The sequence below is a fragment of the Haemorhous mexicanus genome, chromosome 2 (assembly GCF_027477595.1).
Source record: "Haemorhous mexicanus isolate bHaeMex1 chromosome 2, bHaeMex1.pri, whole genome shotgun sequence".
Taxonomy (NCBI): domain Eukaryota; kingdom Metazoa; phylum Chordata; class Aves; order Passeriformes; family Fringillidae; genus Haemorhous; species Haemorhous mexicanus.
Window position 1 is genome coordinate 56571994 of NC_082342.1, and position 16793 is coordinate 56588786.

The window sequence follows — 16793 nt, forward strand, 5'->3', positions numbered from 1 at the left end:
GCCAAGTAAAATGTGAACTGTACATAAGTTGTTAAAGTCTGTTGTATAGTAAAACCAAATTTGATTGTAAAGATGCAATTTTTCTACTGCTGATTTTAATTTATTTGCTACTTGTCTCAAAGTGTAAGTGAAGATGTCATGCAGAGAAGAGGGAGAAAGAAATGATGTGTTGGAAGCAACATACTATCAAGATTGAGTTTTCATAATTTCACAGTCACTTCTGTTCCCTGTCCTTCTGCTTTATGTCTGTTGAGCTCCTCTCTTGGAAAACTCACAGTGCTCATATTATTCTGGGCTATCAACTCGACTCTTCATTTCTGAAGTACTTTTGTGCACTTATCTTTAATGTTTAAACAGATTTTTGACATCTTGGCTTGACTCTCTTAAGGAATCTTTTGCTTCTTCCAGGTTTGTGTTTTTTCCTTCTTGTAATATACGTTATGACTAAAACATAGGATTTTCAGATGAAATAATACAGGAATATATTATAATTACTGCCATAGGAATACACAATTTTGCCCCTTAGGATAGACTTCAAGCAACACTAAAAATTTTGTCATGATATTAAAAAATAACACATTATTGCAAAAATATTTATTTCCTCTGCAGAACTGATATCTTTGACTACTCTGCAAGGCTTGTCTCAAGTCAAAGTCTTACTGTCTTCAAAGGGAATCCTTTTCTGTTCTTGTTTATATCAACAATTTTATATGTTTTCTGTTTTTTAATCTACCCTTGCTGAGTCGGACTAAATCACCTGCAAAAGCTTATAGGTTTGACATAGCTTAAAAAGGATGAAAGGCACCACAAAGGAGTTTCTCTGGTCAAATAATATTAAAAGTCAAATATTTGAGATTACCTGGTACAATTACTCTGAAATGAATTAAAAAATAAATGAACTTGCCTGACATTTGTTCTCCTCCAGTCAGTCAAGCATTTTATTTGTTGTATTGTCAGAACAGAAGAGGAACCAAAATTCAAGTCTCTGGAAGTGAATTCTTAATAACAAAAAGCAGTTCAATCACTTTGACACAGAGTTAAAAGAATGCTTTTTGTGTCAATGCTCAGTGAGCTATAGGAAGTCCAGTTGATAAAATGGAAACACTATTCCAACTTGTTTAGAGTAGATTTTGCAAATAATAACAACCTCTTTAATTCCTCTTGAATACATTTTCCTCTTACGTCTGTAAAATTTGAGATTCATAAGTTTGGATTGTGATCTGAAATGGAGGGGAATTTTCTGCCAAGACAGTGTTCAACAGCTAGGGGAAAAAAAAAAAGGTTGAAAAGTTCAATTACTTCTTCAAGGGAAAGTTGCCAGTTTGACACACAAAAGCAATTTAAAATTCATTGTGAAAAATTAGAGGTCTCAGTTTCAGATGATACCCCTTCATGCACCCTGGTTTTAAGCATGAGAATTATTCTGCAGACATTGAAATATTAGGCACATATGTAGGAGTTTGCAGTAGTGTGTTCTAAAAGAAAATGTAGTCTAATGAAGGGGAAATTGGTCTATTATTTTCCCAGAATAGAGGAATTTCTTAAAATAGTACAATATGAAGTGAGATAATATTTTGTTTTTAATTATATTTCTCCTGACTCCTTTTCTATTATAGTGTCTTGCATTTGTGAGGTTGCAGTACACTTTTCTGTTATTACTCATAAATTGACTGGGGCTTAGGATGTGCCATGACCCTCAAATTCAACACTCTGCCTGAGTAGGCTTTAAATGAGAGTAGTTTTCCTGTGGGCTAAAATGTGTGTACTTTAAAGGTATAAACCAGAAGAGAAGTCCCCTGTGTGACAGTAGCTAAGATGGTTGAGCTGAACCCGTTATTCTGTGAGCCAAGGAAATAAGCCTTGCTTCAATTCAGCCAGAGCCTCTTGGGAGAAGTTGTCTGGCGCCACAAAACAAATTAGTGAGCAGAGACTGAAAACTATTAGGTTTATTTTAAGAATGTGTTGTCAGAGATCTAATAAATTTACTTGTTGCTGCAGGCCATGCATGTATGAAGCCTTAACTAATCCAGATGGTGGGGTTTTTTTTCCCTCAGAGGGAGGTGCAGGGTGTGGCTCTTTAGGAAAAGGTATTGTGCTTTAGGTAATGTGGGCATTGTTTAATGATAGTCATGACAGCTTGAGTGGTATGTTTGGGTTTTCTCTGTTAATACTCACAAGGCAATTTAAATTCATTTTCTCAAGCAAAGTTAGATGGTGACTACACAAAATGCTAATTAGTTTAATTGACAGCATGGAAATAACTTTAGAGTAGCAGAACAGTTTTTCTAAACCAAAACAATTTTTTTTGTTGCCATGTTTAAATATTCCAATGATTACTTTTAAAATGTTAAAATTTACAAGTTTACCATATTACAGTTAGGACCAGTTGTGTCTTTGAGTTTTCTCAGGAGCTGACATCCTTTGTCAAGAGGATGACTTAACTGGGTTTTAGTTAGCCATATAGACTGGTGGGTTGAACACACTCTCATTACATTCAATGGAGTGGGCGAGTCTTTCCAGAAGGTGATCCAGCTGTTTATATGAGATGTGCCTGAAGTTCCTGAAGATGTATTTCTTTCCATTCCTTGTGCCTAGACAGCTAGGTTTAATTAAGCATGCATCTTTTATAGGATAGCATTAGATGATATGAATCCTGTGTCTAGGAAATATCTCTTGTAAGGATCTCTGAGGCAGATCTCTTGTCTTCACCTTTTGTGGAACAGGAGCCAGTTGATTATGTCCCTGTGCTCTGGAACCTGAGCAAAAACATGTGTTTTGCCAGGAGTGGTTATTCACTGGAGGTACTGAATTTTTTTTGCTCTGAGCTCTTTTCTGCTCAGAAGCAGTGTTCATCCTGGAGAGCTAGACCCTTGCTTGCAGCACAGAATCCAAAACCAGCAAGTGGATCTTTTGGATTTTCTATAAATCGGTTACAAACTAAGTACTTAATATGAATAAAGGCTTTCAAACACACACAGTGCTCCAGCATTTTTTTTGGTGATTCAGATTGAATTGCTCTTGATCCATTTTGCTTTTTTCTTTGAAAACTCATAGTCTCTTGGTGCAGCCAATAGAGTGACAGTATCCTGGCTCTCAGTGAATTTCTACAGAGCTGATTTATAATGAAATTAATTTAAAGCTATGAGACTAATTGGCTGAAGACCCAGTGCATATTTGCTTGTACAGTTTTTTTGTCAATGAAAATCTAGTTAACATCTTAGTCAGAACCCAGTTAATCTCCTGCAGAAGAATGAGACATAGACTTGAATTGGGAATTCCTTGGATTAACCCAGCGTGAATCTCCAGGCTGCACTTGGAGACATCTTTAGTGACACTTAGTGGAATGTTACCAGGATCCAAATTTAATGCACACTAGGTAACTTTGACATTCATGTCTTGTCTCTCACTTCCCCATCCCTTTTTTAACAAAGCAGCTACATGGTATTTTTCAGATATTTCTTCTGCTGTGTGGCTTCAGGTATTTGCTTATTCTGAGCCCTGGCAAATGTGGCCCTTCCAACTTATTTCTTGGGGGTAGACATAAAACAGAAAAAAAGAGTTACAGAAAGTACTGAAAGATGGAAACTGTCTGCAGTTCATTGGATACCAGCAATTATACTTCAGGCAAGCTAAGTCCATAATGCTGGGAAGTGTGTGTTTTCTCATGAGAAGTTCAGAGAAAGCATTGTTTTAGTCCCTAATCACTTGGGGCTGGTTTAGGGGGTTCATTTTGAAATGTTCTGCAAATATTGAGTTACAGTGGCAGATAGAGTGCAGGAGAGTGCAGAGTTCAGCAAGTTGTTGTAGTGATTGGGGTCTATTTCAGTATACTTGAAAGACACTTATAAAGGTGAAGCATTTTAAAACTTTTCTAATCAGGCAATATCTTTAGGTTTTCTTATGCATTGTTAAAGTCAATTCAAAACTTTCTAGTGGCATGTGTTGTGTGCTGGATTAACTTAGGCATTTCACTTCTGCAATTTCCATATGAAATTAAGGCAGTTTTACAGGATATACCTTTTCTGATGGTCATAGAGGGAATAGCGTTTGATCATAAAATCAGATTAGTTTGGGTTGGAAGGAACATTTTCAGGACATCTAGTCCAATGATGTGCTGCCCCAATGCATTGAGAAAGGAGCATTTATTGTGTGCTTTATTGCTGGGAGCAGTGGTGGGGGTGAGAGGGGGGGTAACAGTTTGACAGAAAAAATATTTGCTTGAGACCTTAGCCTTTTTAACCTGAGGCTAAAATGTACTGGGACCATTACACAGTATGGCAAATCAGAGTTGTTGTGCGTTGAACTGGGCATATAGCGTCTATATATTTATTGTGACTAGCAGAATCACCTAGGATTTATATGTTTCTCCTGTAGTCCAGTAAAAATAGGTTTATACTTTCCACAAATGACTTGGAAAATAGTGTGGGGAAGTAGAGAGTGCTGAGGTTCACAGCACTCATGGTTAAATGGGGTATCATGATGCTGGGGACTAAAATTTCTGCATTTCACACCAGATTTTGCTTTTAATAAACCTATTGATGTAACTTTATCTGGGTGTATAGCAACTGACTTGACTTGACACAAAAGAGGCAATCAAAGATTAAAAAAATGGAATAGATATCTCAAAATGGACAATTTCCTTTCTTCCCTTTCTCTGTATCTTTGAATTCAAGTTCAGAAGTGGATTCCTGTTTTCAGATGCTTCATGTCCCCACTGCAAAGAAAAGGGTAATGCCAGCGTAAGTGTCTGAATGAGGCACCAGGTAGGGTCAAATATTTAGAACCAACAAAGCAGACATGTGGACATGTAAACAAGTCAACAAGTCTTGCACTGCTGTACAGTGCTTGCTGAACTGTTGGCAGACTGTTAATATGTCACAGTTGTTTTGATTCTCCTTACTAACATCCTTTTGCAGTCTGTTTAGAAAGCAAAATAAGAAGAGGCAGGAGAAAAGACCAGTAGAAAAAAATTTGAAGAAATTATTTTTTCTTAGTGCCTTATTTACTGGTTGTTTTTTACCACTCTTTCGTGTTTTTGATATATGTTCTTTGTCCGGGGGAATTTGTAGGTTAGGTTTTTTCTCCATTAAGCAATCTTAGCTAATGACTAAAGAGAGCAGATGCATTGTACCTTGAAGCTCTGCAGGTCCCAGGTAGCTGTGTTTGTACAGATGTATCTTGTACACACAATGAGAGTGTGTGGCTGTGGGTATACAGGGTAGGCAAACTTTTGCTGATACATCTCTGATTTATGCCACAGATACTCAGCAGGGAAGCCAATATCTGCATCAAGATGCAACAATTTCTGTAGTGTCAATAAGTGAATACTGAGGTGCAGTTATTTGCTTTTGTTTATGAATTAGGGTCTGGAGTAGCTCCTAGGGACAGTAAAACTGCAATCAGACTTTTCTTACAGAATGGCCATTTCTTTTGGCCCCTCAGGTCAACAGTGCTCAAGGTACACAATTTAATGTTAGAACTATTTTTTATACTGTCTTTACATAGCTCTATGATCTATGGAGAAAACTGGAACTGATTCTTTCCTTCTGTAAGCTCTTTGAACCATGATAGAAAATTCTGACAATCTAATCTGTATTTTTTCATGAAGGATTTATAACTTTAAGATATCTGAGCAGCATGGCTGGAAAGATTAATGCTTGAATGGAAATATTAATTTGAATATTTTTCCCTTCAAGCATCTGACTGACCAAGTCCTCTTCCCCCTCCTCTTGTATTCACGTTGTGTAACTGAATCTGTTTTTTCCAAATGACTTGATCTTTTTAGGAACTTCTTGTTTGATGACCTATGCAAAAATAATACTTCACTGTTTTCTGACAGGCAAACAATTTGCTGACAGGCTTTCTATGAAGACCAATTCCACGTTATATCTATCTTTGACTTGTCATATACAGGCAAACCTTTTCAGAGGGTTTTGTCCTTAAAGCCTCAGTCATGAAGTCACTGTGTGACTCAACTTACTCTAGATCCTTACCTTCAGTGCCTTACAAAGTTTCTAAATGCGTCTTACAACTCTTGACATCTCATTTCTCATTAATATCTCACTGCACCACCTCCCATCTAGCATCTTTTGATTTAGCACTGCTGCACTCTGATCTCTGGCAAAATTCAGGAAACAAGTTTTCATGCCTCGCTTTAGCAGCATCTTGCCTACCACGTCTCATTGATGCAAAGTTCCTTTGGATTTACCATGTTCAAACACTGCCCTCCTTCCTCTTGCGTAGTTTTAAAAGTAATGGCTTCCTTCTCTGGACTTCTGATGTATTTATACTGCCAGTACTTGCGTGGAAGAGAAATAAAAGCAAAGCTGGTTTAGTAGCTTAATGATTTGCCCAGCAGATAAATCTCTGACTGTGCTCAAGGACAGTGCTTCCAAGCAGTGCACAATCCATCTGCTGATAGAAATATTTTTGTAGAGCTGACACTTATTTAAATAGTGACCCAAATTAAAGTGGCATGTGCTGTTTTATTTCTGACATTTTATACCTTCTAAAAGCTATTCTCTTTATATTCTTCACAGGGTTGTGTTTGTGTGGTGCTTGGCTCTACTATGTTGTAGCAGTTTTATCCAGATTAGGCAGGGGGGAATTCATTTTATGCAGCATTAGATAGCTGTAATAAAAGTGTCTACAATCTGCAGGAGGAGTACAACCTACAACAGGAGTTTTTAAACACTGTTGAGGAAAAATGCACGTATTTTTGCATATTTTAAGGCAAAGCTAATCTTATTCAAAAATAGGTGTCTAATTTAAGTCATAGCTTTACAAAATGCCTCTTTCCTGGGTTTGACTATAAAAACAGTTTAGGATTTCTAGCCCCAAAATAAATACCTGAAATTAGGTAAGGTGTATCATATGTTTCCTACTCTGTTTCATTAGAGTCTGTAGTAATAATAATAATAATAGTAGTAGTAGCTAATAATAAGAAAAACAGTGATTTTATTCTGTGGGACAGTGGACTGTGAAATGGCTTGTATAAATCAGAAAACATGTCTTTTGAACAAAAAGCAAAAAGAAGGAAAAAAAGCAAAAAAGTGAAGACAAAAAGGTTTAAAACAAAAAGGTTTAAAATACCTAGATTCTTTTCTTAAAATTTTAAAGCTGATGGGTTTGGTATTGCACATTCTAAAAGATGAACATTATGTATTTCAGGGACAGAAGCAGGTCTGTAAAAATGGAGGCTTGCTGTAACCCCCATAAGTAATATACTTTTTTGTGTTTTTGTTTGTTCTCTAGGAAAAAAAAAAAGAGAGAAACAGCTGTAAGCAAGAAATAGGTGAAATGAAGACAATACTAAATATTTTTTATTGCCTGTCTTGTGCTTTTTTTCTTCCTAAATTTCATTCATAAGAGGCCTGTATGTAAGATGTAGATTGTGTGCCTTTGTCCACAGCACATTTAACCTTGAGTTCTTTTGATAAGAGAAAAATTTATACCAGATTTTCCTTTCTTCTATCCTCTGGTTAGAATATCTTTTGTTTAAAAGGATGCAAACTCAGCTGGAAAATTTTCCTTTACCTTGGCAGTTTCAAATATCTGACATCCTCATTTGTAGTAGGCTCATGCAGCAGTATTTCTTCTCACTAGTGGTACAAATAGGTTCTCTCTCCTCTAAAAGACAATAAATTTCCATCCTTTTTATATGTCAGAAACTTTTATCCTTCTGTTAAATTATGGTCAGATTGGGCAATGTGTTCAAGGGTGGCACACAAATGGCTTTTCTCACTGGATTAGAGAACAACAAGTATTCTGTTACATTTGTCCCCATAAAGCAATGGGAAGACATAACATACAGCTAACCTAATGTAAGTGCTCTTGTAGTTACTGCTGTAACACTATAGCTGCTGGTTCTCTCTGCTGCTCATTAGTTTCTGATATGTGTGTTTGTAGCCTTCCCCTTTGTCAGAAACAATAGAGATCAAAAGAGCAGAAAGGAGCAGGGTGAAGAGGGCAGGGAGATACTCCAGTAACCATTTCTCTCCTTTCATTTGCACAGTACCTTTGCCTCTGTGTGACATTGCACAACTTTAGTTCCTGGTTTTTCTAGTAGGCAGGTCGATAAAGAAACATAGGGGTTTATCTTTGAAGCAGGGTGAAAGCATGTGGAGTGGCTGCCTTGTTTTTCAAGAATGGAAAAAAATGGAAGGGGTAAACCAACCTTCATTTGTCTCTTCCTCAAGTAATTAAGCCATTAATTAATTTAAATGCTTAGATACATCTCTGCTGTTCACTTTTTTCACTGGCTTGGGTACAGAAGTGTTAATTTCTAAAGGAAATTTCTTGCACATTTAAGACAGTTGTTACCTGAGCAAACCTTGTTCTGTAGCAGCACCTTGTGGGAAGGAAAACAGACTACAGACTACAGACATTCCCAGAAGACAGTTGCTGAGTGAGCATCTGCCATCAGTGAGCTGAGCAGCTCATTTTATTACTGCTATAGAACTTAGGAGATTCTAGAGTAATAAAAAGCATATCCATTAGGATGATATACAGAAGGCACCCCAAATACATTTTGATTAATGTTTGCTGCTTTTTTCTTGAAAAATAAAAGGATTAGTGTACTATGTTTGTATGCATCTAAGAAAAAAATTACTCCTATGTGTAGCAAGTGTGTTCTGGTTGAGTTCCTTACTTGTAATTTCTTAGTTTTAAATATTTAAAACCTTTGGATTGTGATGTCCAGATAGATACATATCTTACCCAGGATACAAGGTTGCATTGACCTCTAATCTTTACCAAAAATGAAATGTTCTAATTATGTATTTTTAATTTTGTTTTGCAGGAGGCAATAAGCTGCAGAATCAACATTTTCGCCTAAACTGGGCATGGATCTCCTTAGAAAAAGAGTATTACTTAGTAAATGAAGACACCAAGTATCTTGATGTTATTCTTAAACGAAGAGGTTACCTGGGAGAAACCTCTTTTATAAGTAAGTTCAAGTCTAACCTTCTCAGTTGCTTCTATAAATCACTGCCCAGCTAATATAATGCCCAGTTGATATAATGTATCAATGCAGCTGTATCCTATTGCTGCTGTTGCAGGATAAGCAAACTGTATTCAAAGGAATATGTTTATTTATTAAAGAGTGTATCTTTTATATGCTATGCATATGATTTCTATAGTTAAATAATGAAATTTTTTCCTTTTGTGGTTTTTTTTTTTGTCTTCTGCAATTAATTTCTGAATAAACAACCCAAGACATGGTCCTTCTTTCTTTGATTTGATTGATACCACTGTTTATTTGTTTCACAGAATACAGTTCCTGTCCAGATCTTCTTTTCCCTATAATCAAAAAATACAGTTGTAGCAATTGAAAAGACAACAATAAACATATTTCATTTTCCAGGAGGGCTCTAGTGAGCTGATCTGATCAGCAGCCACGAGCATTAGGCTCATTTGCTTCACTGAATGTTGGCAGCCAACTGAGGCTGATACAGGAGGTGTTGAAAAATGTTTGCAGTGTCTGGAGAGTGCAAAGGTGAAAAAAAGGTTGTGTTATCACATTCTGCAACCTCACATCTGTTTCTAGCTTCTGGATCTGTTTCCTCCTCCAATGCATTTGCACCAGGGAACATTTTCCTTGTACAATTTCACACTGAAACCTATGGTGAGCTTACACTGCTTAGAGAAAACACTCGGTTTAAAGGTGTTTTTGCAGAGATATGTAAGCATTTACCTGGCAAGTTTCTATTTAGGGCTTTTTCTGATTAAAAATTTGAGTTTCAGGTAGAAAGATGCAGTAGGGACACCTATTTTGGCATGAGATTTAGGGGGTATAGACCTTAACCAACAGGATCTTACATAAAAAACTCTGTTTTGAACAGTGAACCAACTTTGATAACATATTTCTTTTAAAGAAAGGAAAAGAGTGGATGAGATAAATACATAGTTAAGGATGTTTGGTTTAAATAATTACTGGTACTGAATAATAGATACTGATGTGGCTTCTGACCCTTCAGATAGAGTGTTTACAAAATTTTCTGCCTATGGACTCAAGGTCAATTTCAGTATTGAGCTGACTAAAAAATCAGCAAAACCAGTTTGAGTAACTTGCCTCCAACTACCTTAATCCAGCAAATGGAATTACAGAATTGGAAAGAGCATAAAACATTCTGCTCAAGATGCTCACTGGCCTTTCTGGTCCGTATGCAGTGCCAGAGTTGCTGAAGGTTTATAGGTTATATAAAATTGGCTGTGACTTAGGATGAGGCACAGTCCTGAAGAAAGAAAGGCAAGGTTTGTAGGGAAAGGTCATGTGTTTCAATGCATTAAATAATGCAGCTGTGAGAAACAATCAGAGAAGGGAGAGGTTTTGAGGGTTTTTTTTCTGAAAACCTAGAAAAGCCTTTAAGATTTCAGTTGTACTGTGGGATTTAAACAAGGCCAAACACATGAACTGGAGACAGTTCTGAAATACTGTCTAATTTCCATGAGGGTCTTTCAGACAGCCTTAAAGTGGGAGTGAGATGCCTGTGAAAACCTGTTTCAGAGCAGTCTGAATCTGAGGCTGAAGGCCTGTACCATCTCTCTGGATTGAGTTGTTTGAATTTTTTCCCATGGACTTACACTTCAACTTCACTTTAACTTAATGATTGTCATTATGCAAACATGGAAATAAGAGGACCATAATTTTTAAAAATTCTTATTGCAATGGCAATGAGGGCAATGGTTCAGGTTTTGCATCTTCTTTCATTTTTATTCAGTATACTTTCCTTTGTGTCTTTGTGTTTTACTTAGCTTTCCCTTTAAAGTCTGAACTTTCCAGGGGTGTTTTTATTTTTCCACCTCTGTGGGTGACACCCAATATAACATTGATCAAGAGAAATGGATTTAGTTTGAATGTGCTTAGGTTGTGGAAAGTATATTTTTCTATATGTCTTTCAAGTGTGACACAACGGGAGAAAAATTACTAGTGATGTTTATAATGACCTGAATTTCTGGTTTTGGCAGGTATTAGCACCAAAGATGGTACTGCCAAGAAGGATAAAGACTTCAGAGGAAAAGCCCAGAAGCAAGTGCAGTTTAATCCTGGTCAAACCTTAGCTACATGGCGAGTGCGGATTTTAAGTGATGGTGAACATGAGCATTCTGAGTCCTTTCAAATTGTTCTTTCTGAGCCCGTCATGGCAATTCTGGAATTTCCTGCTGCATCCACAGTGGAAATTATTGACCCAGGAGATGGTGAGAACCTTTCCAGAACTGTACTGCTAATATGTGCATATACCAAAAGATAAACTGGAGGGCAAATGCTGTGAGTAACAGTGGATACTAAGGGTTTACTGTCCGCAAAATATTTCTGAAGACAGACTTGGGCATCAGGTAGCCATTTGTCCTCTATCACTTCAAGTGCTTGATGAAGATACTCAGGCAGCATGTTTTTATCAACTACCTACAATTTTTTTATGATATGTTATTTCTAGGGGCTTTGTTTGTTTGTTTTCATTTAAGGTGTAACAGGTTTTCCATTAAATCTGTTTGCTGAATGTATCTGAAGAGTGGGTTGGAGGCTGACTTGATTTACTCTGCCATGGTAATGTTGGAGAGGATGGTACAAGAAAGTCTAGGCTGGTTGATCACAAGTTTGGTCTTGGAGCAAACTATTTGCATCAGTTAGGCCTTGTATGAACCTGAGAAGCTCAGTAATTGTAAAGTTCATTAGACTAAGTGTAGCACACACTGTGTCAAGAACAAAGAAAATTATGGTTAAATATAAATCAAGAAATAAGCTGATTCTAAAAAATTCTAAAATAGAAGTAGAGCATGCTTTGGTTGCTTTGTATTTTTTCAGCTGCATCCAGACACTTGAACCCATGGGCTGTGCTCATACAGAACTGTCCTTAAGGAATCTTTTAACTACAGGATGACCATAACGACTTGAATTATATGGTCCTCCCTAATTAGCATTTAAAGAGTATTGGGCATGGAAATTACAAGAAGTGTCTTAGTTCCTAGATACAAATGCCAGTTAAACCAGAGCTTATCTCACATCCATTTTTAATCTCTGAGAAAAATAGTGCTTGACTTGGAGAGCAGCATGTATGAGACACAGAAATAACTTGAAAATGTGTTAAATCTCTTTATCTTTTCTATTATCAGTAAGATAGCACAGTTAAAAGTAATTGATTGAGTCTTCTTTATGCCACCAACAGTATTTTATATTTCTTACATTAAGATTAAATTTTTACAGTCCCTGAGAATTTGTATTAATTATACGTAAAGAGAAGTTTCAGAGGGCAATATCAAATGCACAGCTGTAAATCAAGGAATATCTAGGAAAAAACTAGAGAGAGAACTTTGAGGGAAAGACTGTGTTTCCTAACAGCATTTTGAAACTCAGCGTTTACCAAGCTCACTGAATAAGAGCCATCAAAGTTTTATTCTGCTTCCAGTTAAAAAAATCATTGCTTTGAATTGTGTAGCTTTAGGATCACGACTGTGAGTTTGTTTGGAAAGCTGTACCAGCCTCTTTGGGTATGGGACATTAGTTAATGTTTTATTAGAAGTATAGATTGCATAGGGATATGGTATTTTATACTAGCTGTGATGGTGTAGCTCATTCTCCTCCAAGCTTTTATGTTGTTCATAAGGTCTGTTAAACTTTTATAGTGCCATTTTACTCCTAGTTGAATAATTATGAGAGAGAGAGAGAGAGGAAACCAAATAAATCAGATTCCTGCATGTTTTGGAAGGTTAGAGTTTTTTATTTTGTCAACTAAATTCTAAAGGGAGAAATAAAAGGAATTAAATAGGTTGGGTTTTTTTAGTGCTGCCTTTTGCTTTACTTTAAAACAAAAAAAATTCAGGATTTTATATTTTTCGTGTTGAATTTTTGTCTTACCAGAATAGTGAGTAGTCTCAGTCTTATCAAACCAGAATTACAGCATTTTTAAGGCAGGCTTTTGACCTCAAGTCATGCTAGTAGTAGTTGGAGAAATAAAAACCTTGAACATCTTTTCAAAGAAGTCACCTGACAATTTTCAGAACACTGCCAAAGTACTCTGAAATGATGAAAATTTGCATTGTGCAGTCAGCTGATATCACTTAATTTGATATTATACAGAATTATATTCTGTTTGGGTTGTACTCACAGTAATGAAACTGTAAAGATGCTTTGTAATTAGGTGCATAGTCACCTTTTATTCTTGAGTTTTTGAGAGAACAAGAACAAAATTGATCCTGAATCCCAGTAATAGCATAAAGCCCAGCAATCTGATTACATGAGCATTAAATAATGAAGGAGTTCAGAATGCATCTTAGTGGGGTTTTCCCCTGAAAAAAGATCTGATATCCTTTTGTGTGGTACATTTTAGAGTGAGATTGCTTCTCAGACTTCACTTGCTGTATTTGCTGGGTCTCCTAGTAAAAAAGTAGTGTAGACATGTAACCAACTCAAATCAAATGTCCAAGTCAGAGTAAGATGTCAAGAGCTCAGCCTTGGTCCTCAATGCCAAATGATTTTCCTGGTTATCTTGGTGCAGTAAATTAAAGAGTGGCCTTGATGAACCACAGACTCTCTGTGAGATGTGCTATTGATACTTCTGTAGTTAATAGTTAATAATTAAACACCATGGAAATAATAAAAAGACAGACTTTGAGGGCAAATTCTCCAAACACTGTCTTGCACCATTAACCTTAGAAAAACAAATCAGTCACATTAGAGACCACTTAGTAAGGACTTGTGAATTCAGACCTAATGATCTGATTTTCTTTTCCATTTCTGAAACACTAAGGAACTCTACTTCTCTCACCCTCCAAGTTTTACTGACAATTTAATGGCATTGCCAATAAATGCAAGTTATTTGTTGCACTTTAGAATATTCAAAAATGCTCTTAGCTAATGTACAGGTGACTTTACCAGGTTCTTTTCTTTGCAGAATCAACAGTCTTTATTCCTCAGTCCACCTATACTATTGAAGAAGATGTTGGTGAGTTATTTATTCCAGTCAGAAGAAGTGGAGATGTGAGTCAGGAACTGATGGTCACCTGCTACACACAACAAGGTAGTAGAACCTACTATAGAATTTAAAAAAATGACAAGAGTGGAAAAGAGACAGAAATTTAAAAATATTTATTCCATGTATTTTATAATATAATTGTTTATAATTCTGTTAATTACTTTTTCACCTAAATATCTTCAGTCTCAACTGGAAATGCATTCATCTCTGCAATCTGTCAAAGAGTATTACTGAATGCTGTTTAAAAAGCATCATGGAGAGGTGAAGAGGATCTGTGTTCTTTATATTTCTGCAAGATTTTTATATTCAACCCCTTATCTCTGAAAGTGATGAGAACTGGAAGCACTGCAGTGATTGCCCTGGCTATCCTTCGTTTGTTTGTATCTTGAAAAGAAATTATACAAAATAATATTGTTTAATTGTCATACTTGTTGTTCCTCTGACTTTCAGTCTCTTACTAATAATACATGTGCAGGGCATAGGGTTTCTACGCCTGTGATTTTTTTTTTTTTTTTTTTTTTAATCTGGAGCAATATTTTGTGTAAAGTGATCTGGAATCCAGATAAATTGTTTTCATGAAATTTTGTCTGTTCAAGTCCACTAGTATCTTCAATATGGGTAAAATATACTAAGGTAGTTAACTGGTAATCCTACCAGGGGCTATTTTGTCAGTCTGTCTCTTGTGATAGGCAATATTTCTTCTGACTGGAAAGGTGCAAATGATTTGAAGAACCACACTCTTCCATTGTATCGTGTACAGAAGTAGTAGAGACCTCAGAAGTGGGTCCATGGACCTCTGACCTTGTCCACATCCTGTCTTATCACCAAAAAGTAAACAGAAATTCAAAGATAATGAAAATAAAATTCTACCTCTGTGAGGAGATCATTGTAACCATGGTATGTATAGTGACTCTTTTCCTTTTATGCCGCAGGAACAGCATCTGGCACTGCCCCAAGCTCTGTACTTTCCTACTCTGACTACATATCCAGGCCGGAGGATCACAACAGCGTTCTACGCTTTGACAAAGACGAACGAGAAAAAACGTGTCGGATTGTCATCATAGATGATTCCTTGTATGAAGAGGCTGAGACCTTTAATGTTTTGCTGAGCATGCCCATGGGTGGAAGAATTGGTGCAGAATTCCCAAGCACTCGCATTACCATTGTACCTGACAAGGATGATGGTAAGATACCATATCATTGAAATGATACCTCCAATGCAGGGACAGAAGCTACAAAGAACATCACATTCAAATCAGCACGTGGGTTTTGTTTTTCTTCCTGCTGGTTAAAACACATGCTGCTTCCATCTTGAGATTAGAAAATATTATTGGAAAGCCATGTGGGTTTTTGAAAGTATTTAGTATTGCTATTTTATTGTTTGACAAAATCACATGAGCAGTGATTCAGAGGAAGGATCTGCACCTTTCTATTTTGTCACATTAACAGACATAATCCAAGATGTTACCTTGCATGGGCAGCCTTGTTGGGGCAGAAGCCATCTCGCAGCTCCCAAGAGGAAAGCTATATTTCTTCTGATTTGAGGCTGCATTTGAATTTTACTACGTAAAAGTATCCATTTGTGTTCTCTTTCTCTTTTTAATAAAGCAAATATTCAGATAAGAGTAATGTTGCTTTAGAAACTGCCTCATAAGGAAACACTGATAGAATTATGTCATTTGTTCAACTGGTTAATAATTTTAAGATATTGCTTTGAAAGGGACACTTCTGGGGCTGATTAGAAAAATGACTGTGACTAAGAGAAGAATAAGCACACTGTATCACCAACTGCTTTCAAAAATACATACATTATTGCTGTCTCAAGCCTCTCCTTTAATGCTTCAGCATTGGTGTGGCAGTTCTTTTTCTAGGAGAAATAGCATGAAAGCTTCCTGATACAATTGCCCCATTTATGTGTGAAGTTTGGAGACTGACATCTCAACTGTAAATTCTGAGATAAGACTACTTGATAAGCTGTTTGAGTCCTCTCTGTGAGGCCATAAACCATCTATTGTGACACCATCATATTTCCTAAAGACTAAAGGGAGCAATTACATAGTACAGGACTCTTTGAAAGTCTGATGCCAAAGCAGACCATTATTATCAGCACAGTGATTTCTCTCTAGGTAAGGATACAAAAGGCAGCTCTTCAAGGCAGGAAGTCTGCACCCATCTAATTGCCTCATAAATACTCAGCCTGCCTGAAATTTCTCACCTGTAATCCTGTGACAGAGGTGACTTTGTTTTCTCCGTGAAGCATTTGGGGAATCATATAGCATTAATGACTACAACAGGTTGAAAAAGTAGGTCTTGTGAAGTGGGAGATCATATAGCAAATGCAAGCCAAAATAGAAATCTTTATCTGACTCTGCTATTATAGCAAACAAAAATTTATTCATTTAGGAGCTTCTACAACAGTTCGATTTGTGTGAATAATTTTGATGAATTTATGAACTTTAAAATTTGTGCATCGCAAAGTATAGAATATTTAGAGAATAGCTATTAAAAATGTGCATTCATAGAGAAGCTGATTACCCAAAAATTGAAGGTATTCTGACTGCTTAAGTATATATATGGAGAGAATGGGATGGAGAGAATGATTCTCCAAGACATTAGTTAATATCAGGGATGAGATTAGACCGTCTAACTTCAGTGGGAATCTCAGTGACTCCAAGTAACAACAGAGTATAAAACATTTTATGAAACTCACACAAAATATTAGGGAAGTTAATAAGAAACCTCTTTTAACAATGCCATTAGAAAGCAGGAGAAGTAATTTAGTTTGTGTACCACAGTTTAGTTTTAAGTTTCTGCATTTAT

The 16793-nt window shown here is 36.4% G+C and overlaps 1 protein-coding gene across 1 annotated transcript in view; it reads left to right on the plus strand.

Annotated features, from left to right (window-relative positions):
- Nucleotides 1–16793, plus strand: part of FREM2 (FRAS1 related extracellular matrix 2) — a 122781-nt gene that overhangs the window by 55914 nt on the left and 50074 nt on the right. The window contains exons 3-6 of the mRNA XM_059838924.1: nt 8801–8947; nt 10969–11199; nt 13893–14018; nt 14906–15157. Of these exons, the coding sequence (XP_059694907.1) occupies nt 8801–8947; nt 10969–11199; nt 13893–14018; nt 14906–15157 (756 nt within the window). The remainder of the gene's footprint in view (nt 1–8800; nt 8948–10968; nt 11200–13892; nt 14019–14905; nt 15158–16793) is intronic.